At 37.1% G+C, this 25,482-nt stretch overlaps 3 protein-coding genes and 1 pseudogene across 3 annotated transcripts; 1 reads left to right on the forward strand and 3 right to left on the reverse strand.

The window, feature by feature from the left end:
• Window positions 1-428: 428 nt before the first annotated feature.
• LOC137745133 (non-specific lipid-transfer protein-like) lies at window positions 429-1,270 on the reverse strand (annotated as a pseudogene).
• Window positions 1,271-3,798: 2,528 nt separating this feature from the next.
• Window positions 3,799-4,632, reverse strand: LOC137744854 (non-specific lipid-transfer protein-like). Its single transcript, XM_068484662.1, has 2 exons — window positions 4,197-4,632; window positions 3,799-4,008 (listed from the first exon to the last, which is right to left on the reverse strand). The coding sequence occupies exons 1-2, from the start codon at window positions 4,532-4,534 to the stop codon at window positions 3,999-4,001; spliced, it is 348 nt and encodes a 115-aa protein (XP_068340763.1). The 5' UTR covers window positions 4,535-4,632; the 3' UTR covers window positions 3,799-3,998.
• Window positions 4,633-13,746: 9,114 nt separating this feature from the next.
• Window positions 13,747-14,341, forward strand: LOC137744235 (uncharacterized). The gene is made up of 2 exons (XM_068484096.1): window positions 13,747-14,009; window positions 14,089-14,341. Exons 1-2 carry the CDS (start codon window positions 13,747-13,749, stop codon window positions 14,339-14,341), a joined length of 516 nt encoding a protein of 171 aa, XP_068340197.1.
• Window positions 14,342-18,696: 4,355 nt separating this feature from the next.
• On the reverse strand, window positions 18,697-22,839 carry LOC137745295 (MACPF domain-containing protein CAD1-like). Its single transcript, XM_068485228.1, has 7 exons — window positions 22,083-22,839; window positions 21,168-21,406; window positions 20,885-21,080; window positions 20,709-20,786; window positions 20,242-20,425; window positions 19,966-20,129; window positions 18,697-19,647 (listed from the first exon to the last, which is right to left on the reverse strand). The coding sequence occupies exons 1-7, from the start codon at window positions 22,338-22,340 to the stop codon at window positions 19,030-19,032; spliced, it is 1,737 nt and encodes a 578-aa protein (XP_068341329.1). The 5' UTR covers window positions 22,341-22,839; the 3' UTR covers window positions 18,697-19,029.
• Window positions 22,840-25,482: the final 2,643 nt, after the last annotated feature.

Below are 25,482 nucleotides of genomic sequence, written 5' to 3' on the forward strand. Positions count from 1 at the left end.
TAATAACCATATGATTGAGTTAGTTAGAGGTTGTTAGTGAGGGTATTTGGGTCTTTTGCAATAGGCCTAATGACTATAAAAAGGAAGTTGTAGGGATCATTTTTTGTAGAGTAGTATTCGGCTATTGTGATAAATGCAGAGAGCATTTCCTTCATCTTCTTTCCTTGTTCATCTTTTTGCCATTGTTTCTTTCTTCAATCTTTCATAGATTCATAGGTTAACATGGTATTTCAATGTAGTTAACATTCTTTTCTATAACTATTTTAACTAAACCCATCTTATAATTAACGAGTTATTGGTGAAAAATTCAATCCGGCGGTTGTTCATGCTAATTTTGCTTCCTTTTTTCTCTTTCCGTTTCATTTTTATTTAGTTTCTGATGGGAGGAAGAGGGAAGTAGTAAAATGGAATAGCAAAAGAGAACAACATTACCTAAACTTAAATATTATTAATTAATTCAATATGGACGAGTATTATAATATTGATGACCTAGTAGATGATACAGAAGTAGTACTAGAACAACTTAAACGATTCCCTCATGAGGAATCCCGTGTGGCCGGACCGCACAAGCACATTTTATTTTCACTAAATATTATCTGCGGCCGGAAATTGATAATCTCCCATCGCTTACTTCACGCTGCAATCACACAACAACAGAACACACAAAAATCAATAAAATATATTTTTGTTCTTGAGGAAGATGCATTAGCCAAAACAAAAACAATTAGCAACGATGTATGCATTTTTTCGGGTTTATGGAGTTCAACTTAGATCAAAGATCTAATGGTTTGACATTCAACAGGAATTAGGGTTTTGTGATGCTTACGTGGCGCAGTTGGTGGAGGTGCTGATCTTGTAGGGGACGTTGACTCCACACTTTCCAGGAAGCGCTGCTGCATTGTTAGGGTTAACACCTCTGATGCTGCCGGCAAGATTCTTCAGGCAGTTGCAAGCAGCCTGGCGGTCAGCGGTGGTCCTGGCGATGCCGTTAATGGTTCTGATTCCATTGCAGCAAGCTGGAGGGACAACTCCGCCCCCCCTTCGCGTAGTTAATGCATGGCGCAAGGCTGCTGGTCACTTGGCCACATGTTATGGCATGAGCAACGCTCACCGCCATGCTCAAGGCCACCACCAAAGCAAGCTTGGTCACTGCAGAGCTAGCCATAATTAATGACTTAAAGAGGCTGTAGATTACCAAATATGTGTATGAAAAATGGATATGAAAGAACTTGATTTGAAAACTCGAGTAGCTAGTGAGTTCTAAAGGCACTATGGTGTGGTGCTTATATAGAGAAAAATTAAGAAAGAATAGTTGAACTAAGGGTATAGATGTCAACAACTTTTGTGGCCACGTTTACGTGTTTAATTACTTGTTACATCAATATCACCATGAAATATTAATTTGAACTCCTTACATTTTAAAGTTATTGAACACTCGTCGGAACATATATCAAATTATGATTTGTATACAATGAAAAATGATTTCTCTTTTATGCAACGATACTCTATTTTAAAACGTAGGGGATAGTTGGGGTAAGTCATACAATGGGCGGTCATAGTAATTTGATTTTAAAACTTGTTATCTAAGAGAATCGAACCTAATCAAAACATTCCACTTACAAGTGAAAAATTATACATAAACAACCGTGTATTTTATTTGATAAATCTTCTTGCTACTAAGTCTCATGCGTGGTCGGCTAGTATAGTGAGAAACATATATTACTTTATGTGAACTGAACTACAGAAGAAAAAAGGCATGCATGTACGTCTGGTAGGAGTTGGGAGGGAGAGGGAGTTAGTTGGTGGTTGTGATGAAATTAATGCTTTTGGTACGTACCATGCTCTAATTTGTAATTGCAGTTGAGTTCCTTAAATGCTCTTAAGCACAAATTTAAGCGTATTAGCCTAATCACATAAATGATCCGTCACTTACCACCTACGTGAACGAGAAAGTACTTAATTATATGATTGGCGAAAACCCTAAGATAAGTTTCATAAAACGAAATTCACGCCTCTCGTGTAAAAAAGCCATCAAGGGAGAATCAAATTCCTTGTACAAATTTGGGGATGGACATTATAATTTGGGGAAGGACTTTATAATTTGGGGAAGGACATGAGAAGCATTATCATGCTGGAAATCCTTGTATTATGCTTACCAAAGGTACGTAATAACGACTGGACTATACTAACTAAGGTCTCATTTGTTAACCATTTAATTTTTAGGTTTAGTTCTTTTCAATTTAGAAAAGAAATGAAACCTGTTTTAAAATTGTTTGTTAACTGTTTTTCATTTTTTTTTTTTTTTAGTTTTCTTTTTAGGTGGAACTTGGAAAATAATAATAAAAAATTATAATATTTTCAAATAGTGAATTTGAGGTCATTACATAAAAAGTACATGTGAAAAGGCAAGAGAAAAGACCCTGGCTGACCAGTTTGAAGCCACACGTTCGAAGAACAAGGTAGCAGAGAGAGGAGATGCTCGCCGTGAGGAACGATCGGCACAGGACGTGTAGAGAGCAAATTTTTTGATCTGAACCTTTACCAGGTTTCAAAGTTTGGTTGTTGACGGGGGTGAGTGGCGTTTTGAGGCGTACGTGTTGGTGCGGCTAGGGTAATCGAGGTGTGGTACTGCAACTAAAGAAGAGATCGCTGGTTCGTTTTGAAAACATATTGACAATCCTTCTTCTGAAAATTAAAAAAGACTTTGGATAATATTAGGAGTTAATTAGGAATAGTATAGTGGGTGGAGAAAGGGATTCCGTGGAGATAACATTTTAAATTTTTAACTTTTTATGGTGACTGAGATAATAATATGAGAATTTTAACCAAACACTCCTGATACTGTTCATTTTAACAAAAAACAACATTTTTTCTAAGAAGTCAGTCCTAGTACACTATTCACTTACAACACTTTTTTGTCATTTTCGTTAAAACTCAAAGTTTTCAAACCATTTTCATTAGTTTTCCTTTATAATATAGATAGAAAAAAGCAGATTAGGTGGGTTTAGCAGCACTCAAGCCAGTTTGCTCTTCCTGGAGGCATAAAGTGAAGTAAGATCAGTATTAAGATGAAAATTAGCAATTCTTGCTCTTGTTTTAAGTCTACCCGGAGGCAGCAGAAGATTTTAGTTTTGTGTAGTATACTATGTTTCTACCCGTATCTTGAACCCTAGCTCTAAAGGGAGCTTAGGTATGGGTACTTTTGTAACCAAGTAGCTCACTTGACAAAGAAAGCGCCACCAGGATTAGGACCCCAAAGTAGTTCATTTTTCTCAACTAAAAGCATTATATGTATATCACCAATTTTATTATATAACAATAGCTGGCTCAACAACCATAAGCAGCTTGTAAGTTAATCGTATTAAGATTGATTTTTTAGAGTAAAAATGTAGTTTTTCGTTAAAATAAACAGTACCAGAAGTGTTTGGTTAAATTTTTTTTTAATCAATACGTCTTCATTAATAATTCGTGGAATAATAATATCATGCGATATTGTTCACTGATTCATATTTACCGTCCCACATACGACATGAGTTTTTCTCGAATACAACTATTCTTGTACTGTACACTAGGACAAGAATTGTTCTATTATTGCATCTTTCTTTCCTTTCTTTTCCACAACTATTTTAACTAAACCCATCTTATAATTAACGAGTTATTGGTGAAAAATTCAATCCGGCGGTTGTTTATGCTAATTTCGCTTCCTTTTTTCTCTTTCCGTTTCATTTTTTGTTTAGTTTCTGATGGGAGGAAGAGGGATTAAAGTAAGTAAAATGGAATAGCAAAAAGAGGCCAACATTCCTTAAACTGAAATATTATTAATTAATTCAACATGGACGGGTATTATAATTAATATTTATGACCTAGCAGATGATATAGAAGTACTAGAACAACTTAAACGATTCCCTCATGAGGAATCCCTTGTAGCCGAATCGCACAAGCACGTTTTATTTTCACTAAACATTATCTGCGGCCGGAAATTGATCATCTCCCATCGCTTACTTCACGCTGCAATCACACAACAACAAAACACAAAAATCAATAAATTATATTGTTCTTCTTGAGGAAGATGCCTTAGCCAAAACAAAAACAATTAGCAACGATGTATGCATTTTTTTCAGGTTTATGGAGTTCAACTTAGATCAAAGATCTAATGGTTTGACATTCAACGGGAATTAGGGTTTTGTGATGCTTACGTGGCGCAGTTGGTGGAGGTGCTGATCTTGAAGGGGACGTTGACTCCACACTTTCCAGGAAGCGTTGCTGCATTGTTAGGGTTAACGCCTTTGATGCTGCCGGCAAGACTCTTCAGGCAGTTGCAAGTAGTCTGGCGGTCAGCGGTGGTCCTGGCCAAGCCGTTAACGGTTCTGATTCCATTGCAGCAAGCTGGAGGGACAACTCCGCCATTCTTCACGTAGCCAATGCATGCCCCAAGGTTGCTGGTCACTTGGCCACATGTTATGGCATGAGCAACGCTCACCGCCATGCACAAGGCCACCACCAAAGCAAGCTTGGTCACTGCAGAGCTAGCCATAATTAATGACTTAAAGGGGCTGTGGATTACCAAATATGTGTATGAAAAATGGATATGAAAGAACTTGATTTGAAAACTCGAGTAGCCAGTGAGTTATAAAGGCACTATGGTGTGGTGCTTATATAGAGAAAAATTAAGAAAGAATAGTTGAACTAAGGGTATAGTGGTCAACAACTTTTGCGGCCACGTTTACGTGTTCAAATTATGATTTGTTTACAGTGCAAAGTGATCTCTTTTTTATACAACAACACTCTATTTTAAAATGTAGGGTATATATGGGGCTAAGTCATACAATTGCGTGATCATAACAATTTAATTTTAAATTCATTATCTAAACAAGTTAAATATAACCAAAACATTCCACTTACAAGTGTAAAATTATACATGAGCACCCGTGTATTTTCTTTGATATATCTTCTTGCTAGTAAGTCTCATACGTGGTCGGCTAGTATGGTGAGAAACATATTACTTAAAGTGAACTGAACCACAGAAGAAAAAAGGCATGTATGTCTGGTAGGAGTTGGGAGGAGTTAGTTGGTGGGTGTGATGAAATTAATGCTTTTGGTGGCTACCATGATCTAATTTTTTATTACAGTTGAATCCCTTAAGGCTCTTTAAGCTCAAATTCAAACTTATTAACCTAATCACATAAATGATCCGCCATTTAGCACCACGTGAAAGAGAAAGTATTTAATTATATGATTGGCGAAAGCCCTAAGATAAGTTCCAGATTTGACGAAGTTTCTGTAACTTTACCATTCATCCTACTTAATTCATTTGTTGAGAACGAATCTCATGTTGATGAAATTAGAGATTTCATTATCAGTTGGTTTTATAGTAGAATCTTAACTTTCTTTATGGTATGAGAGAAGATTGTTCCGCGCGTGAAGCCTAACGATCACACGTGCTTCACGTTACCCTATTTCTGTTATCCACGTATTAGGCTTGAAAATTCACTATACGTGGGGGGGCTTGTTTAGAATGAATTTCACATTGATGGGAGGAGCGACCTTACATTGGCTTATAAGTAAATTGAGTTACTCCACATATTGTCAATTTATCTTATGGTGGAATCTAAACTTTTTTTCAATTTGGCGTCAATTTTATACCAATTTCATGTGAATTTCATTGTACCGACAAATCAAATACAAACACGTCAAAAACAACATTTAACTTCTGTCAATTTAATATTATTTCATAGCCAGTTGTCGGTGGTTCACAAAAATATTGCCCTTGATTGAAACAATTAATGCATAAAATCGTGCAAGATCTTCACTATATATGTCGTGCATGGGTAAAACCAGGTAATTACAAAATATTAACCTTGGATAATGTCTTCCCAGTTGGCTGAAAAGAAAAAGTAATGTTATTCATATCATGTTTTTATATTATTTTAAGTGACATCTGATGTGGACAATCACATTATTTGAAAAATTTGCAAAACCCAAAGAAATGAAGGAGAAAGACTCTTTTTATATCACAATCATCATTTAATTATTAGTTTATTAATTAATGAACTAAATTTAAAAATATGATTAATTGATCAAATGATGTGGATGTCTACATTAAATGTCACCTAAAATGATATGAAAATATTGTACAAAAACATAGTATAAATGAAAAGAAAACAAAATTTGTCGTACCCCAAACAATATTTCGCCTTCCACAATCTCGGTTGCCGGCACCTAGTTAGGTACACAATTAAGGTCGGGGTCCCTTGATATTAATGGCCAATAGTGCATAATTGGTTTCTATTCCGTCTTCCTTGTGGACATGCGAGTACATCAGAGTCCCTCTCATTGTTTATGTTTTGTCCAAAACCAGCTTAAAAAAAAAAAAGAACTTGTGGACCAAATCTCTCGATGGATTAATCTCTAGCTAGCTGATCCATGACTTGCTCACTAGCTATCTATCTAATTAGCTCTTCCTTTTATTCGTTGCTTAATTGTTAAGCTTCGATATTGTGTCACTCAATTGGTTATCGTTTAGATTAAAAGCCATCTTTTATTTTATTGTAAATCCGAGCAAGTTTTCAATTTTAAAGCTATTTGCCAATGAAAGCCACTCTAGAGGAGTAGCTTCGTTGTTTACTATACACAAGGAGTTTTAGCCGCTATTCTTGATCAATAATTCAATAACTATGATCTAACAATTAAATTCTATTTTATAACATAAGGCCTCGTTTGGACATCTAAACACCAAACAAAGCCTTAGAGGTTATGAAATAGAATTGAGTTGTTAGATCTTGGAATTCTTGATCAGTAATTAAATATTCAAGATCTAACAACTCAATTCTATTTCATAACCTCTAAGGCTTTGTTTGGTGTTTAGATTTGAATGAATTTCATAACTCATTAGATTCAATATGCATTAAGTGAATGTCCATCTTATAATATTTTTCAAATTAAAAATAGAAGGATGAATTTCATCCTTTCTACCATGACGGCCGGGTTTGGTAGGTGATTCATGAATAACTCACTTTTTAACTTTAACTTGAACAAAATTTAGAAGAGAGATTATGAAGTTTCATCTGATTGTATAGAGTATTGACAGAATTATAAGTAGGAGTTTTTGTTAAGAATGAGTTCCGCATTAATGGGAGAAAGGACATTGCATAAGCTTATAAGAGGTTTGGCTACTTCCCATATTGCTAATTGATTTTACGGTAGAACTATAGGCGAAGCTACGTGAGGGCGAGGAGTGGCAGCCGCCCCTCCCTTCGCCGGCAAACATATCTAGGAGCGCTAGTTCAACCCTTCTGCTCTCGTAAAAATGAGAAGTCCTATCATACTTCAACCATCATGAACCCCAACCCATGGCCTCGTCAACTTCGGTATCATGTGCAAGCTTCAAGCTTACTCGATAAGCCGACATCGAGTTCCTAACCGAGAAACTTCAATTTGAAGTCCTTCTTGATTTTGTCAGGGCAGTCTCGCAGGGGGTGGCAGAGGATGCTGGCTTGGGATAATGGGATGAAAGGTTGGTATATGGGTGGGATAGTGGTGCTGACGGAGAAGAGAGGTTGGAGAAGGAGACGGCGGTGGGGTTGACGGAGGAGAGAAGTTGGAGGAAGATACGAGGTTCAATGAATGGTGGAGAACACGCGGGGGGTTTGACAGAGGAGGAAACAGGGTTGGTTGGCGGAGATGATTGCTCGTTTAGCTTGGGGAATCTCCAATTAGAGAGAAGAATGATGTTTGGTTAGTAGAATAGGGTATGTTTGGATATTAGAATAGATAATGCAAGGTTGTGTTTGGGATTTTACAAGGGCAGGTGTATTGTGCCACATAACAAGTTCAATATACTAGATCCTGACAGGTCAGGATCCATGTATTATCCCTCTTTCTTTTCTCTTCTGACCCCACCTTTTTTTGGTGGTTTGTTAACCTATTTCTCTTTTATTATTATTCATGTATGCTTTTTTTTTCCTCTTTTTAAGACCCTAATGTATTTATCTTAAACTCTTACATTATTTATAAATATTGTATTAATTTTTAAAAAATAATGTAAATATTCTTTAATGCTTATTTTAAATTCATTCAAATCCATCTAGACTCCTATCTAAATCTCGTCTAGGTGCCTACCTGCTAGGCCCCAATCCACTATCTGACTAGCGTCTAATGTATTTTAGAATCTAATCCTAACTAATTTAAACTTCTTACATGTCTTTGATATTACTGCTTACAACCGTTTTGGTGAAGAGACTGTTTTCTATTATGAATATTGACTTAAAACTTTGCACTCTCCAATGTGAAGGCAAACCTTGCACTCTTTTGAATTTCGCCCCTCCCCTCGGCAAATCCTGACTTTGCCACTAGGTGGAACCCCAATTTTCTTCATGTATCAAAGCAAATTGTCCCACGTATGAAGTCAAACAGCCACATGTGCTCCACGTCACCCTGTTGTGTTGTCCACGTGTTAGGTCCAAAAATTCACCACACGTGAGGGGGCATTTGTGTTTCAAATACCTATTGTTTGAAGAACATTTGTGTTGGCAAAAAGAGGAGAAGATTATTAGATCAACAAGCTGCAATGGTTTCGTCTTCTATACCGGGCTATGCAGGTTAGTGTTTTTGCATATGTATCGATTTTTCATAAACATGTTTATTGGTGAGTGTTTAGTCTGTTCTTGATTTGTGGTGATTCAATTGGCAGACTTGTGGTTAATAACATTGATATATATATATATATATATATATATATATGTATTTATGTATATATCTTACACCACATTGATGGAAGAATGGACCTTGCATAGGCTTATAAGAGGTTGGGCTATTTCCCATATTGCTAATTGGTTATTTGGCAAAATCCCAAATTTCTTCAGGTTTACTCTTCGTTTTTTTTTCTTTTGCGTCGGGAAATAATTTGTCACATACATCATTAGTATGGGAATTGAGTCTTGAAACAAGATCAAAGATTATTCTTGAACACTATTCTAAAAATCCCCGTCTATGTGCTAAACGGCTAGTTACCGTCCCAATTAATGCCTAGGCGTTTGAAAATTAAGAAACGGCGCCTAGACCTACTAAGACACCCGCCTAGCCCGCCAAAACCCGTCTAGATTGCGACTCACTTAGACAGAAAATAGATAACTTTCATTTCGCATTTTATTATTTTAATAAATTGTAAGAGACTTGTCGAATACTTAAATGAACACACATTATATGCTTGTTTCTCATGTTTTCATTATGTTCCAATAGCTCATCATATATATGTCATTATATTTTGTAGCTTATGATGAAATTATATATATTTTAAGTATAAATGCACTTATTTATACGAAATATAATAGATTTAATTAAATCCGCCTAGTCCACCTAGGCTCCCGCCTAGCCGCTAGACGCTGCTCAACTAACGCCTAGCGTCTTTTAGAACCTTATTTTTTAAGGAGGGAGGGAGGTGGGGGGCGAATTAATTAAAAGAAAACTAATGAGATTAAATAAAATATTTAAGTAGAATATATAGATACCTTGATAAAGATGATAAGAGTCATCATCACATACAAGGACAACTAACTCATATCGGTGACATGCAATAAAGGAAAAAGAGCTCATAACGACTCAATACTCATCCCTTATTCTTATGGTAGACTAGCTACCTACTACTATCATATTAGTTATACTATTATCTAGCTAGATGCTCATCCAGATCGACCTGATCTTCACTTCACACTGCAAATAACGAAAAAATTACTTTTAGTAACCAAAACAAAGGGAAAAAAATATTTATATTTAAAGGCTTAGTGTATTACAAAATAAAATATGCTAGTATTATCAAATTTGTACGCTCATTTTAAATAACGAAAAGTAATTAGCACATCATTTGATGAACAAATTTACCCAGCGCAGTTAGTAGAGGTGCTGATCTTGTAGGGAATGTTGACGCCACATAAGGAAGGGAGTTTAGCCGCGTTGGCTTGTTTAATAGTTTTGATTTGGGCAGCAACTGTTTTCAAGCATTTGCAAGCATTCTGTCGATCAGCTGTGGTCGTGGCTGAGCTGGCCAGGCCTTTGATGCCCCTGCAGCAGCCCGGAGTGGGGGAGCCACCATTCTGGAGGTAGGCCAGGCAAGGCGCAAGACCGCCTTTAATCTGGCCACATGTGAGTGCTGCTCCAGTGATCAAGGGTGCAGCCAGCACTATCCACATTAAGAAAACACAAACCACCTTAGGACTAGCCATAGCTTTTGCGTACAAAAGTCAAAGGATGGTTTAATAATTTGGTGGTGCTTTTACTAGATGCTGTGTGAGTAGGTGAGATGTGGAGTTTATACAGGGGGAAATAGGAGTGGGGCGTTGTAATTTTCTGTGTACAAAATTAATACTTGTTTGAATGGCCTGAACGCATGCAGAAAGATAACCGAGACTCGATGTGAATTCTGCATGCATGCAGTATAAACGACAAGCAGAGCCCGTTGAAAGATGTGTTGGTTAAATGGTTATAAATTGATGAACACCCAATCTTCACGCAACACAGAAAAAAAAAAAAAAAGAGAAAAACACACAAGGGAATATTGTTTGTCATATTTATTTTAGGATAATGTTAGAGAGATTAGATTTGTAGATAAAATTTATAAACTAAATGACATGAAAGTTGATGATTGGATTATTACTTAAGCATTGACAAACGTGCTTATTTCTTATTGGTGACACATCATTTAATTTACAAATTTTATCTATAAATTTAGTTTTCCTAGTATTACCCTTTATTTTAACTGCCCATTGTTTTTTCTTGTTTAATCTAATTAATAAGGTTTTAGTTACTGAGACTCTCTCAAAGTTAGCCTCTCTATAGACTTTTCGTCACCTCATGTTTCTGGAATAATATTTCATAATGTTGGCATGAGAATTGTGCTAAAAACGTGAGGTGATGAAAAATCCTATTTTTGAGAAAGTCTCCCTAGCATTTCTTTTCGGCGTATAAGGAATTTTCAGCATATAAGGAATTTTCAATGTGACACATAAATTAGTGTTAAATTGTTATTAATAGGATAATACTTGTCTTCATGAAAGAACACACATATCTCACTTGTTGTAAATAACATATATTCATCGTATAAATTTTAGAACCGCAATTATTCAAGTTTTTAATCTTTATTAGAATGCAATTATATATTATCCATATTAATATATGTGTTATATACAGTACGGATGGACGATATCATTGAGATGTCATAAACATGATATATTGTATTAATACAGGTATATATGCAACATATAGTGATGTAACTATCACGCACAATAACTTCTCCGATAATTTTATAATTCAATTCAAAACAACTAACAACTAGAATCGACGTTTACGTGTACGTTGTTAATCAACCTGTTTCCGATCAGGATTAGTAGGATTATACTCAAGCTAAAGAGTCAGTCAAATACCTTAGGAAAGAAGTTCAATACAAAAGCACTTCTAAATATTTAACAATATAAACACTTTTATCAAAGTTCATTCTATTTTTTTTTTTAGTATAAATAATATCGATTATTAAAAAAAAAATTTGAAAGTACTCTTGGTCTTTAAATATTCATTTTCCAAATAAGTGCACAAAGTATGAAATTGAATAGTGATATATTGCAAATTTACCATGCATGATTTTGGTTTTAAAAAAATATGTGGTTTTCACACTATTTTTAGTTTTTAACATTCTTTTTAGTTATCAAATTGAATTATTTAACCAAAAAAAAAAAAAAAAAAACAGAGATGATTAATCACATATGTTGTAAAACTAAAAGAAAATGATTTTTACACAACTTTTTTAATTTCTCAAATACCTATCTTTATTTCTAACTATCAAATTAAATAAATCATGAACAATCAAAATTTATGCAGAAGAATACGTGTTTACCATTTTTCGAACTAAATAGAAAAGTTCGAATAGTCATCGATCTCACCATTACCAATATGTATCAATCCTGTTTAATGTGGTATGGGTCAGTGTGCCACAACCGTTGGTATTTGAGCCGACCACGACATTGTGCCATACCCTGCCATGCACCGAAAGGCAAGAATGGGTCCATACTATCAACATGCATTATTCAAACTAACCTTCCTGCACGCGTTCACATGTCTGTGAAATACATTTTTTAAATTATGACATGTTATAGATGATTTACACGTTTTAAATGTATTTATATGCATAAATTAACAACAAAAAAGTCAAATATTTGAAGTAAATGAATAATCTTAAATCATGCTAAAAGAAACCCCTCATAACCAACTCAAGCAACTGAATTCACATAATAAAATCAGTCTCTATAGAATTTACAAATAAGAATAGACAAAATAATATTTAATGAACAATTGATTGAATCACATTATTGCTAACCTATTGTGAGGCTATGCCCACCCCCTTTCCCTTAGTGTATAGATAATATCGTTTCTTCAAATAAAATAAAAAAACAATCATTTGACAACTAATTTAATTACATTGTTATTCGCGTGCGAAATACTTTTTTTTATAACCAGCATTACATGTTTCTTAAGATGTTTTGAACGTGTTTAAAAATAGAGAAAATAAAATTGAATGAACAACTGATTGAATCACATTATTGTTATCTCATTGTGAGACTAAGCCCACCCCCCTCTCCTTTAGTGTAGATAATATTGTTAGTTAAAAAAAATTATTTGACAACTAATTTAATCATATTATTATCAGCATGCGAAAGACTTTTTTTATAACCGGCATTACACGCCTCTTAAGATGTTTTGAATATGTTTAAAAATAAAGAAATTGAATCACATTATTGTTAGCTTATTGTGAAGTACTAATTAAAAAAAAACAACACAAAAAAATTAACAACTAAAAAAACACTGTTAAATTGACGAAAATACCCCTGCCTATTTGATGCATTATTTTAGGATGCCTTTGAAGTTTTTTATCTTGGGGCATTTTTGTCCAAATATTTTTGTTGAAGCTTGGTGACACCAAAAACACTGTTCACCACTTCAAATGAATAATCTTAAATCATGCTAGAAGAAGCCCCTCATAAATCAATTAAAGCAGCTGAATTCACATGATAAAATCAGTCTCTATAGAATTTACAATAAGAATCGAGAAAATAATATTTAATGAACAATTGATTGAATCACATTATTGCTAGCCCATTGTGAGGCTAAGCCCACACTGCCCCCTTAGACCATCTCCAATGGTTGGGCTAAAAGCCAAATATTTTAGCCCGAAAAATTTAGCTTTTAGCCCAGAAACAACTTTTCTACTCCAACCATTTTGGCCTAAAATTTTAGCCCGGGATTATTAAAGAAAGAACTTAAGCTTTTTTTTTTTCTTAAATTAATTTTTTTTTAAATAAATATGTAGATTGTCGTAAATTAATTTTATGAACATTTGAATCTAAAAAAATTTAAATTCCGATAAATATTGAAAAATCACTAAATTTCCCACAAAGCAAGCCGTCAACTTTTACCAATCTTTCAACACTGGGCTAACTTTCAATTCACCAACCTTTCAACACCAAATTTTCAATTCACCAACCGTTCAACACCAAACTTTCAACTTTCACCAACTGTTCAACACCAAACTTTCAACTTTCACCAACCATTCAACACCAAACTTTCAGAAATCATCCTCTATATAAACATATGTCCAATATTTGTTGATTACACAACCTTTCAACCTTCAATCATCCTCTATATTCACCAATATTTCAACTTTCAAAGAGTTTTTGTTTCCTAAAAATCCTCCATATCTCATCAATGGGTGATAGAAGAAGGCGTAGTATGGCAATGCAGATTGCACAATACCAAGAAAGGATGGAGATTGAGGATGCAGAATTGTTCAATGCTGAAGTTGAACTTATCAACTCGTTTATGCAATCTGAGCACCATGGCGAATCTAGCCATCGTGGCTCTGTCACGGGGTGTTCATATGTGCAGCGTGATAGAGAAGAGTGTCATGATCGAATGATGAAAGATTATTTCATCGAGCGTCCGAGATTTCCTGCTCATGATTTTCAGAGGCGATTTTCGAATGAGGAGAGAGCTTTTTGAAAGCATCTTGAATGCAGTTGTCAATCATGACCACTACTTTGAACGGAGGGTAGATGCCACAGGCCGACAAGGTCTATCACCTCATCAGAAGCTCACATCTGCTTTTAGCATGCTAGCTAATGGATGCTCTGCAGACTCAACTGACGAGTATTGCCGACTTGCAGAAAGTACTGTTATTGAGAACCTGAAGCGCTTCTGTAAGGCAATTGAAGGCATATATGGAGCCACATACCTCCGCAACCCAAATCGTGCAGACTTGAAGAGGCTTCTACGCAAGGCAGAAAAAAAGAGGCTTCCCTGACATGATAGGAAGTCTCGATTGTATGCATTGGGAGTGGAAGAATTGTCCTACTGCTTGGGCTGGCCAATTCAAGGGCCGTCATGAACAATTTGGATTAGTGCCAACTGCACCATCTTCGCTAATAGAAACTCATGCCAAGCATAGAGCAACATCTTCCTCACAAGTCCAATTACGACCTCTAATATGCTCTCTTGCCATGTTGAACAATTTGGAAATGGAAAGAAATGGTAGAAATATAAATTGGAAGAATTGTAAGAGAAATTTGAGTTTTGTGTGGATGTTTAAACAAATACATAGGTATTTATAGAGTTTTTGGGTGAATTTTGAGTTAAATAATTTTTTTAATTATTTTAACCGTTAGATTTAAATTTGGGCCGTTAGATCTTTTTTTTTACCGTTAGATTTGATTATATTTGATCTCAGCCGTTGGATTCAATGTATTTTAAAATAACATATTTTAAAAAAAATCAAATTTGAATCTGGACCGTTGGATCAACCAACGGTCCTTGAAACGCAGCCGTTGGATTGAAAATGTAGCCGTTGGAGGTGATCTGGGTGGCTGACAACCCGCTGACAGCGGGGCCCACCCTGTCGAGAACGGACCGCATGAGCTCCGCGTGGGGCGCGTTGGCGAGTGAACGGGCCGAGACTGGCGTTTAGGCCAGCGAGTCCAGTCGCGCGGGGGGGGGGGGAGGAGAATTCTGGGGGGTATTTGGCCCAACTTTAACATTTGGCATTTAGCCCAATGTTTTAGCATGGGTTAGAGATGGTTTGGGGGGGAAATTTGGGGGGTAATTTAACATTTAGCCCACTATTGGAGGTGATCTTAGTGTAGATAATATCATTAGTTAAAAAAAATAATCATTTGACAACTAATTTAATCACATTATTATCAGCATGCGAAAGACTTTTTTTATAACTTGCATTACAGGCCTCTTAAGATGTTTTGAACGTGTTTAAAAATAGAGAAATTGAATCACATTATTGCTAGCCTATTGTGAGGTACTAATTAAAAAAAAAGGCACAAAAAAAAATTAACTATTAAAAAAACATTGTTAAAATGATGAAAATACACCTGCCTTATTTGATGTATTATTTTAGAAGTTTTTTGTCTTGTGGGCATTTTGTCCAAATATTTTTTTTGAAACTTGGTGACATCAAAAACATTGTTCACATTTTGTGTTGGCTTTATATAGAGATATTGTGACATCCCACATCATCCAGGGAAGTGATCCTTATATGTATATTCACATCTCTACCTAGCACGAGGCCTTTTGGGAGCTCACTGGCTTCGGGTTCCGTAGGAACTCCAAAGTTAAGCGAGAAGGGGGCTAGAGCAATCCCATGGTGGGTGACCCACTGGGAAGTTGCTCGTGAGTTCCCAAAAACAAAACCGTGAATGAATGGTAAGCCCAAAGCGGACAATATCGTGCTACAGTGGAGTCGGGCCCGGGAAGTGATCCGCCCAGGGCCGGGATGTGACAATTTGGTATCAGAGCCTAACCCTGGTCGCATGTGTGCCGACGAGGACGTCGGGCCCCTAAGGGGGGTAGATTGTAACATCCCACATCACCCAGAGGAGCGATCATTAAATGTATATTCTCATCTCTACTTAGCACGAGGCCTTTTAGGAGCTCACTGGCTTCGGGTTCTATCGGAACTCCGAAGTTAAGCGAGAAGGGGGCTAGAGCAATCCCATGATGGGTGACCCACTGGGAAGTTGCTTGTGAGTTCCCAAAAACAAAACCGTGAGGGAATGGTAAGCCCAAAGCGGACAATATCGTGCTACGGTGGTGGAGCGGGCCTGGGAAGTGGTCCTGCCCGGGCCGAGATGTGACAATTTAGTATCAGAGCCTAACCCTGGTCGCGTGGTGTGCCGACGAGGACGTCGGGCCCCTAAGGGGGGTGAATTGTGACATCCCACATCACCCAGGAAAGTGATCCTTATATGTATATTCACATCTCTACCTAGCACGAGGCCTTTTGGGAGCTCACTGGCTTCGGGTTCCTACGGAACTCCGAAGTTAAGCGAGAAAGGGGCTAGAACAATCCCATGATGGGTGACCCACTGGGAAGTTGCTCGTGAGTTCCCAAAAACAAAATCGTGAGGGAATGGTAAGCCCAAAGCGGACAATATCGTGCTACGGTGGAGTCGGGCCCGGGAAGTGATCCGCCCCGGGCCGGGATGTGACAGATAATGTGGAGGAACTAGGGTTTTTTTTTTTTTTTTTTTTTTTTTTAAAGACAAAGGAGACTTCATTAATGAAAGAGAGAATTACAAATTGTGATAGATCGACCCAAGTCTAAACCAAACACAAAACCCAACACAAACAAAGCAAAACAAAAAAAAGTGGACATACCCAAGTAAATAGAGAGCAACATTCCAAGTCAAGACAGGCCAAGACAAGGTCGGAGGCCCATGTACACTTAGGCCCATAGGCAATAGTAAACAACAAACGAAAAGAAACCCTAATCAAGAGCAGCAAACACACTCCTTCACCACCGCAGTTGCGCCCTCCACGAAGGGAATTCACTCCCCAAAAAGAAAAAAGCACCCAAACCAAAAGCTAGCTCTGAGAGTGTTAAGATCCATCAATCCACCAAGAAACACAATATCCACAGCCACACCTGCATAAAAAGTCACCAAACGTAACAGGAGGATGGGGAGGGCAAATGGGGTGTGTATGACACATTTGTTCTGATGTGAATTGTTCCACACTTCACCCAATTTTTCTTTTAAACCGGTTCGGCAGTGGGCTGTGGATGAACGGTCTTGAGTCAAGATGGAGTTCAAAACTCCAAGATCTAACTCCTAATTATGGGTTGGAAAAGATGGGGAGGAAAGAAGAGTTCAATGGGGAGGGGAAAAGGGGCAGGCGATTAGAGAGGGTAAAACTGAGACAAAAGCTCAGTGGGAAACATAACAAAAGAAACAGGGAAGAAAAGAAGAAAAAATAGAGAAAAAAGGGGCTGCCACCGAACCCATAGCCAAAGGCTAGGGTAGGCAACAGTGGGTGGTTCTAATTTTTTGCCTCTCTTATTTGAATGGTCACAGTTAACTTACGTTAACATCTTATATTAATTATTTATAGAGAGAAAGAAAAAATAAAAAGTGTGAGAGGATGGGAAGGAAGGAAAGCAAAAGTGTGAAAAATACATGTGCTCACACATGATGAGTGTACTCTTCAGTTTCCTATAATTCTATGAAGGGTAATATTAGAGAGATCAAAATTTTAAATCAAATTTGCAAATCAAATGATGTGTCGCCATTAATCAACGCTTAAGCACATTAATAAATATTTAAGTAATTATCCAATCATTAACCACCACATCATTTGGTTTGAAAATTTTAATCTTCCTAACATTATCTTTCTACGAAACTTACCAAATTTAACTTGCTTTTGTTGTACAAATGAAATAATGTACTTGTGCATTTCATATGCAATCCTTCAGAAAAAATAAAAATAAAAAAACACTAAAGCAGAGCAAATTACTACGAGTGTGCCACAACCCTCCTTTTCAACACTTCGATTTGGCCATGACTGCTTTCTTGCATATCGCCAAATATCGTGGCGGAATTGTGCCTGTACTCTTTAGAAGGTAACGTTTCTAAGATAAAAAATAGTACCAATTTGCTAAATACATGCATGTTATATTGTTAAGTTGTGAACATGAAAATACAAATAAACAAAATAAAATCATTAAATCAACAATTAGATTAACAGTCTGATAATATAATATAAAACAGTTCTATTGATTAATTACTTGGTTGTAGTTTCTTGTTTAGTGTTTCATGTGTGAAGAAGGCATAAGGTTCACCATAAATGGCCACTCATACTTCAACTTGGTGTTGATCACAAATGTTGGGGGTTGCAGGGGATGTCCGTACAATGTCTACCAAGGGTTCTAGGACAGGGTGGCTGCCCATGGCAAGAAACAGGGGGCGAAACTGGCAGAGCAACTCCTACCTCATTCGCCAGAGGCTCTCCCTCAGACTCCAGAGTCACCACTAGTGACGGACGCAGGCAGAGTCACCAGCTACAATGTAGTGCCCGCTGGCAGTTTGGACAGACCATTGAAGGTGGCCAGTTTTAGATAATTTGTGGAAGCAATGAATTGTTTATATAGACTTATGGATCATTTGAGAACACTTTTAGAATAACTGAAGTGTTTTTGATGAAAATATTTTTGAAACGAATTCTTAGTAAAAATACAAATAGATCCTGAAAAAGCATTTTAAGTGTTTTCTGTAAGAATCACATATTTGGTGCTTGTATATGAACCAGAACTTAGTGCTCCTTTACTGACATTTCAAATTTCCTCGAGTTTCAATTTTAGTAAAACCTTCGTAACCAGATTCATTTGTGTATGCTTTCCTTTATTTTTGTTAAGCTTTGCTAAATATATGATAGAGAACAACTCTCCTCCCAGAGGAACAATTAAATTAAATTTGATCCTAGAAAATGAGGTATATAATTGCTCTACAACAAGGTTTCTTTCATCAAATTAACTTAACATATCAAACCTTTTACTTATAAACACATCAAGAGGCAGCATCCATTCACTCTAAGACCACCCAAAAGACACAATCTTCGTCCCACTCTCTGTCTGTCCATCAAAAGACACCGCCTCTCAACTAACAAAAAACCACCACTGTGCACATCAATCTTGCAAAATGTTTAAACGACTCAATAACTTAGTAACGAATATTTCATTCTTAAAACAATCTTCCCTCTCTCCACGCCAAGCTTTCCACCCGTAACCAACCAGTGACCAGGATGGTCTCGTGGCCCCTTGCTCATCTCAGACATGTCTACAAACTTCGCCAACTTGTTGCCAGCGACATGTTCTCTTGAACCTGAACTTGAGTCGCCAGTGGATGTCGCTTTCTTCAACTTTTCATTTTGTGTATGATCCCACACGGATCTCCGGATGGTGCAGCCTGGCAGCCTGGAATATAATAGCTTCATGTACAAGACATTTCTCGATCCAAAATCCCACACTCCGAGCTGTGCTCCAGTGACTATGTAGACACCAGAGTGATCCCCTGTGAAGGCTTCAGGGTTCTCAATTGGTGCAGTGCTCACATGAGAGAAGTTTTTCCATTTTAATGGTTCGAACCATCGGCTGTCTTGCTCTTCAGGTCCTTGCCACTTGGGAGCACCAATTGCCACATCGCTACCCCAATATGGCCGAAGGATATTTGGTAGAGATGCTAAGTGCTGAAGATGAATACAAAGTCGATTCTGCTTGCTTCCTTCTAGACATAACCGTATGCCTGTCACTGGCTTCCGTCCAACAGTAACCTGCAGATCACAAAACCTTGTTAATGGAGACTACATAAACAGCCTAGGAGGATTAAACCATGAATCGAACTCAGAATGAGAGATCACAAAAAATAAAAAAATGGCTATTAGACATCTCAAGGATGTGATGTCCCACCAGTGCGCTGTACATGATGAATTGAGGAGTTAAACAATAAGCATTAATGTTTTTCTCATGTCAATTAGACTGCTTAATGTTTTAGTTTTACCACTTAGCAAATTTTTGTCTCATTCAGTCCAAAGACAAGTACAAGCCTCCCAAAGGACGGAAGAGCTCAGCGAAGAGAGATTCATTGCTACCTGTTCTTGGCTGACATAAAGCTTTTGCCCCATTATGCTGAATTGCAAGGATGGGCAAACAGGTTCCTTTCTTTGGTGTCCAATATTTCTGTCGGACACAGGCGCCCATATTCGGGAAATTTGAAACTCTAGGAAATATCTCAGCTCTTCAATTGGAGGCTTATCTGCAAGAAGGATTTCAAAACCATTTAGTTGGCTTACCTTACTGCTAATGACAGAGCACATTACAGGAAAAAGAAAACTCTAACCCATCTATGATGAGTTCAGTTGTTATACATTCAAGGTAAAGATCAATAGCTCGAGTAAGGTGCTCTTTTCCGGGTATCTCTTCAAGTAGGGCTGTTATGGGAAAAAATGTCATCTCAATTACATCTGGAGAGGACCGGACAGTTCTTGCCCATCGGGTGTGGTTTTGTTCCAGATCGTCTCCTCCTCTTCTTCTAAAAATGACCGTGACATCCTGCATCAACAATAATTGACGGTAATGAGAAATAACATATAGAAGAAGTAATAGAACTCGGGTTAAAATGCAAGTAAATGTTAAAAGGTATGCCAAAATCAAGGGCTGGTGAGAGCTTACTCTATACTTCTTATGTATTTAAGAAATGGTGAATAAGATTACATTCAAGAAAAATGGAGGTTCAGAGAAAGAAGCAACTGTATACTTTTTTAAACTTATTTCTTATAATAAACTATCAAGCGCAACAGAGATACTGGATACAAATTATCAATACGTTACATACTTCTTTCCCAGCAAGATACGGTGCCGTGGTGGGTTGAGGATATATCCCTTGACTGTTGAATAAACCAGGATCACCGCCCTGAAATATATATAATGATACTCAGTCAGAACCTAAATTTCACGTAAAGAAGGAGGCTACAAAATAATAAAAAGGAAAAGAAACAAAGTGGAACTAGCCTTATCATTAGATTTCATTTGACATGAACTTCTATTGCTTTCTGTGTCTGAGAACCTCTGAGTTGCAATATCCTGGACATAGTTTTTGATCTCCGTGGTTGACAAAGTAGATGATTGGTGTTGTTTAACATAAATTACATCTTTTCCACCAATTGTTACCGATGTTATGACATGAGTTCCAAAATTTTCAATGAAGCTGTCAAGAAAAAGTAACCAATCTTAAATAAGGAACATTTGAAACTATTTCATCACAAGTTTCTACGAAGGCTATACATATTCATACCTAGCCAAAGATGCTGGATCCCAACTCCTCGGGACAGCCTGTTTCACATTTTCTTGCAACACTATTGGTGATTTAAAAAGCTTGACCTTAGCAAGTGGAATATAAAATCCATCCACAGAAAGGGTCTTCGTGGCTGCAGCATCGATATGCTTTGAACCAGTGAAGCTAAATGCAAAGTTGAAACTTCCAAGAGGAAAGCCGCCAGAGGCGTTAGACTTTTGATTGAAATACTCAACCATCTGCAACCATTTGCCATAAGGATCATGTTAAATAACTTCATGCCTCTCTATCACGCACGCGCGCGCGCACACACATAGTTAAAAGGTAGTGACAGCCTCTTAAAAACTGCAATGGATATATAAATGTTCTTGAGCGCACATAATTAAAAACTGAATTTGACCCTAGTTTGGTTACTAAACTCACTCAAACAAGTACCTTCAAGCGTTCGATCGCCCCTGTATTTTCTAGTCCAGTACATTATTAAAAAGGATTAACACAATGCAGCTAGTGCATTAGTACCTATTGGGGAAATAATTTTATTAACATTGTTATCGCACATTAACCGTGGCAGAACACAAAACATGAAGTCGGAGCCGTAAGGAGCTGAACATTTTCCATGCCTTCACATTAATCCAATTTAAAAATAAAACCACCTATGAAGTTCCTTTTAATCTTCTGCAACTACCCATCATTTCTTACGCAAATTTGCAACATATTTCTCAATGAACATCAATCTCATAACTTAAACACTTATCCACTTTCCCTACAATCACATCACAGTAAAATGTTCGCAAAATTGCAACCTAAACCCAATTCACAAACTCTTGCAACATCCACCAAAACTCTCAAAGCAGACACAACAACCTAAGTGCACAATCAAACAACAATTCGAGACAACGAAATCATAAACATTACCTCATGGAAGCTGCAGACTCCAGAGCTCTGCCGGCCGCCGGCCTCCGGCGAATGCCTGATGTCCCTGGAAACACCCGGCACAACAATATCATCATAGAGGCGGAGATCCCTGGTGTGCTCCTCGTCAAGCTCCAGAATCCTCGTACCCGCCGCTCCCTTACAGTAGAGCAACCTTGTATCGAAGTTCACGTCGAAGCCTCTTCCTAATGCCTGTACGGAGTTCACAGCTGTGTGCAAAGCTCCTGCATTTTCTCCCATTTCTCATCACACTACTGCCCCAAACCCCTCTCACTCTTCCTCTGATCACGGATGATAAAACCCGACCCGAAATCCGAAACCCAAAACCCAGTTGCCTGTTCGGGTTCTGGAGCTCAATTCGAAGGACCAAGTTGGAAACTTTCCCGGAAACCCACAGGGGATTGGAGAATCGTGGCGTTTTCTGAATTGGGTTTTTGGAGATTTCTTTGTTCGAACATATTCTCGGGAAAGCTCGGGACTTTTTCTTCAGCTGACTTCTCTTCCCCCCCCCCCCCCTCTCCGTGTTCTTCGGCTGCTAAGTTTGACTGAAAAATCTTCGATTGGAAATCGATATGTCGAACAAGCTGGAGCTCTTTCTCCTTCTTCCTCTAGATCTCAAAAATCCATGGAAAGATTATCCAATCTTTCTCGTTCTCTTTCTGCGTGTGTACTTCTCCCTTCCTCTATCTCTCTCTAGTCTCTACAGTCTACAAATCTCTCTCTCTCTCTCTCTCTGTAAATTTCGCTTACTTTTCCACCAGCTTGCCAGTTACAACGAGGAGAGGGCGTTGACTTCGAGGATTCGTTTTTGAGCAACGTTGATTCCGCCACGTGCGTTTCTGATTTGATCAGACGGCGAGGGTTGCATCTCAATTGTTGTTGCCTTGTTGGTCTGACTTTCTTTTTATTTGTTTTATTTTACTAATTTACTTCATTCATTTTTGGCTCAACATCATTCGAGAAATTTCACAAAAACAAAATATTGAAAGTGGTGGATTATCTCACTGATATTATATTAGAGGTTAGATTTATTATCGAAAGAGTTTGAATTTACGTTTTTATATAAGAGGTCAACTTATTTTTTTTATTAATTATATAATTTAAATTATCTAACGGGGCAAAATTCCAACGAATGTTATGTTTCGGTGCATAGTAGAAATACTTTGAATTTCAAACTTTACGGGTTATCGGATTCAGGCGGATATAGAAATGTGTAATAAATTTTGTTTGAAAAGTGCTTTTGATAATTTGGCCAAAAACAGAAGTAAAAGACTGCAGTTTGGGCACTTGTTGTAAGAATTATTTGAGTAGCATGCCATGCAGCTTAGGCCTTATTTGGTATTGTTTTTTTTCACTAAAAATGATTTCCCTTTAAAGTTAAGCAATAAAAAAATGTTTGATAAAAGTAAAATGTTATGCTTATTTTAAAAGGAAAACTAATGAAAATGGCTTGAAAACTTTGAGTTTTAATGATAAGGACAAAATAAAGGGTAAAGTGAATAGTACTAGGATTGACTTTTTAGTGTAAAAATATGGTTTTTCGTTAAAATGAACAGTACCAAGAGCTTTTCGTTAAAGTTCCTTATTTTAAAGGCAATGGTCTCTATATAACAGCTTTTAAAAGCATCATATAGGTTGTTTTTAGAAGCTGCTTTAAAAAAAAGCTAAGTTGAGTCTTTAATGAACATTTTCAATTATTGTAATAACTTCATTAATTTTTTGAAAATGACATGTTTAGTCTTCCACACACATTTTATCTCTTAGAGAATAAAGCGACCGCTATAGTGTTATCACCTCCAATGTTGGGACCACAACCACAACCTCTTCCACTGTAACCACAACCACCATTGTCACCACCATCATTACCACCACCTTCACCATAACCGCCATGACTGCCACCACAATCACAACCGTCTCCACCACCATTATCACCACCATCATTGCCACCATCATCGTCGCCACCACTGGTGCTACAACTGCCTTACCACCAATGTTACCTCTACACCCGAACCACCACCATACCTCCGCCATTACTGCTACCATCAGCACCACTGCAACCATCACCACCATTACCACCACTGTCACGCCACTGTTGTTGTTGCCCCCACTCCTACTACCATGTCCATTTTGTTATTATATACAATTATATCATTTTTTTTTTCATTAAAATTTACCAAGCGCTTTCACACTGCTTTTCAAACTCATAACACGTTTCAAATACAGTTAACCAAACGCTTATTTGTGTTTACTTCATAGGTGATTATTCATAAAGCATAGCAGAAGCAGTTTTTTTTAAAATACACAATAATCTCAAATTGTCCTTTAGTCACTTAACCATCGGGGTAATGATATTGAAGTTATTTGATATTCATGTGATAATGCAACTTTAATTACAACCAGAGTAATAAAGTTTTGTTGTTGTGATTTCAGAATATATCTTACACTTGGAAGTCCTTGTAATACCGAAAAAGGGAATGATTTTTACTCGTATGGAGGGGAAAATAACAGTGACTAGTTTTAGACCCGTACTTATTACTTGCTTATAAAGGAAAATCTTTCCGTAAATAAATAAAAACAAACAAACTTCAAGAGCCATATGTACAAGTGCACTTAAGTTCAAGAGCCAAATGTACCTTTCTCCTAAATATATGGCTTGGGGCAAACTCAAGTTAACCATTTTATTAGGGACAATTTAAACGTGATATTTTATCATTAGTACGTAACATCACAAAGATGTTGTACTTGTTTCACCGAAGTCATCCTACACTTGAGATGCTCGTGACAGTACCTTACTCCTATATAAAAATGTAAAAGCACCTAACAGTTAGTGATTAACTTAGGACACTGCGATCATGACATTCTAATTACAAGTAGGTTCATACTACATACAAGTAAATTTTGTCTTTTTAACTAAAGGAACCTTTGTCTATACGACACCATTCTAATTGTAAAAGTAACATTTTGTGTGTAGTAAGTACGTTTTAGGTGGGGGTAACTTTCTTTGCTTTTATTGAGGGAACCTCTGTTTATACCCAAGATAGTAGACAGTGACATCCATCTGACACCCTTAAGAACAGAGTAAAGGGTTGATCATGGCCATGCATTGTTGCTTTCATCAGTCCTTCAAAGTCCCAATATCACACGCCAACATGCAAACACAGACAAGGTGCAGGCACAGCACCATTGCTTGCCTGCTAGCCTGCTAGCCTGCTAGAGTTGGCACAAGAAGGCCAAGCACTACTTTCAATGGAAATTACCAGGTGGTCCTTGAACCACCATTCACAAAGATTTTCAAAGCTGATAACAAAAAAAAATAAAAAAAAAGATTTCCGCACGCCTTCTCTCTTGTGGTTTATTTTTAACCTTTGTATCGAATAGGTCA

This window comes from Pyrus communis, chromosome 9 (genome assembly GCF_963583255.1).
Source record: "Pyrus communis chromosome 9, drPyrComm1.1, whole genome shotgun sequence".
Classification (NCBI taxonomy): Eukaryota; Viridiplantae; Streptophyta; class Magnoliopsida; order Rosales; family Rosaceae; genus Pyrus; species Pyrus communis.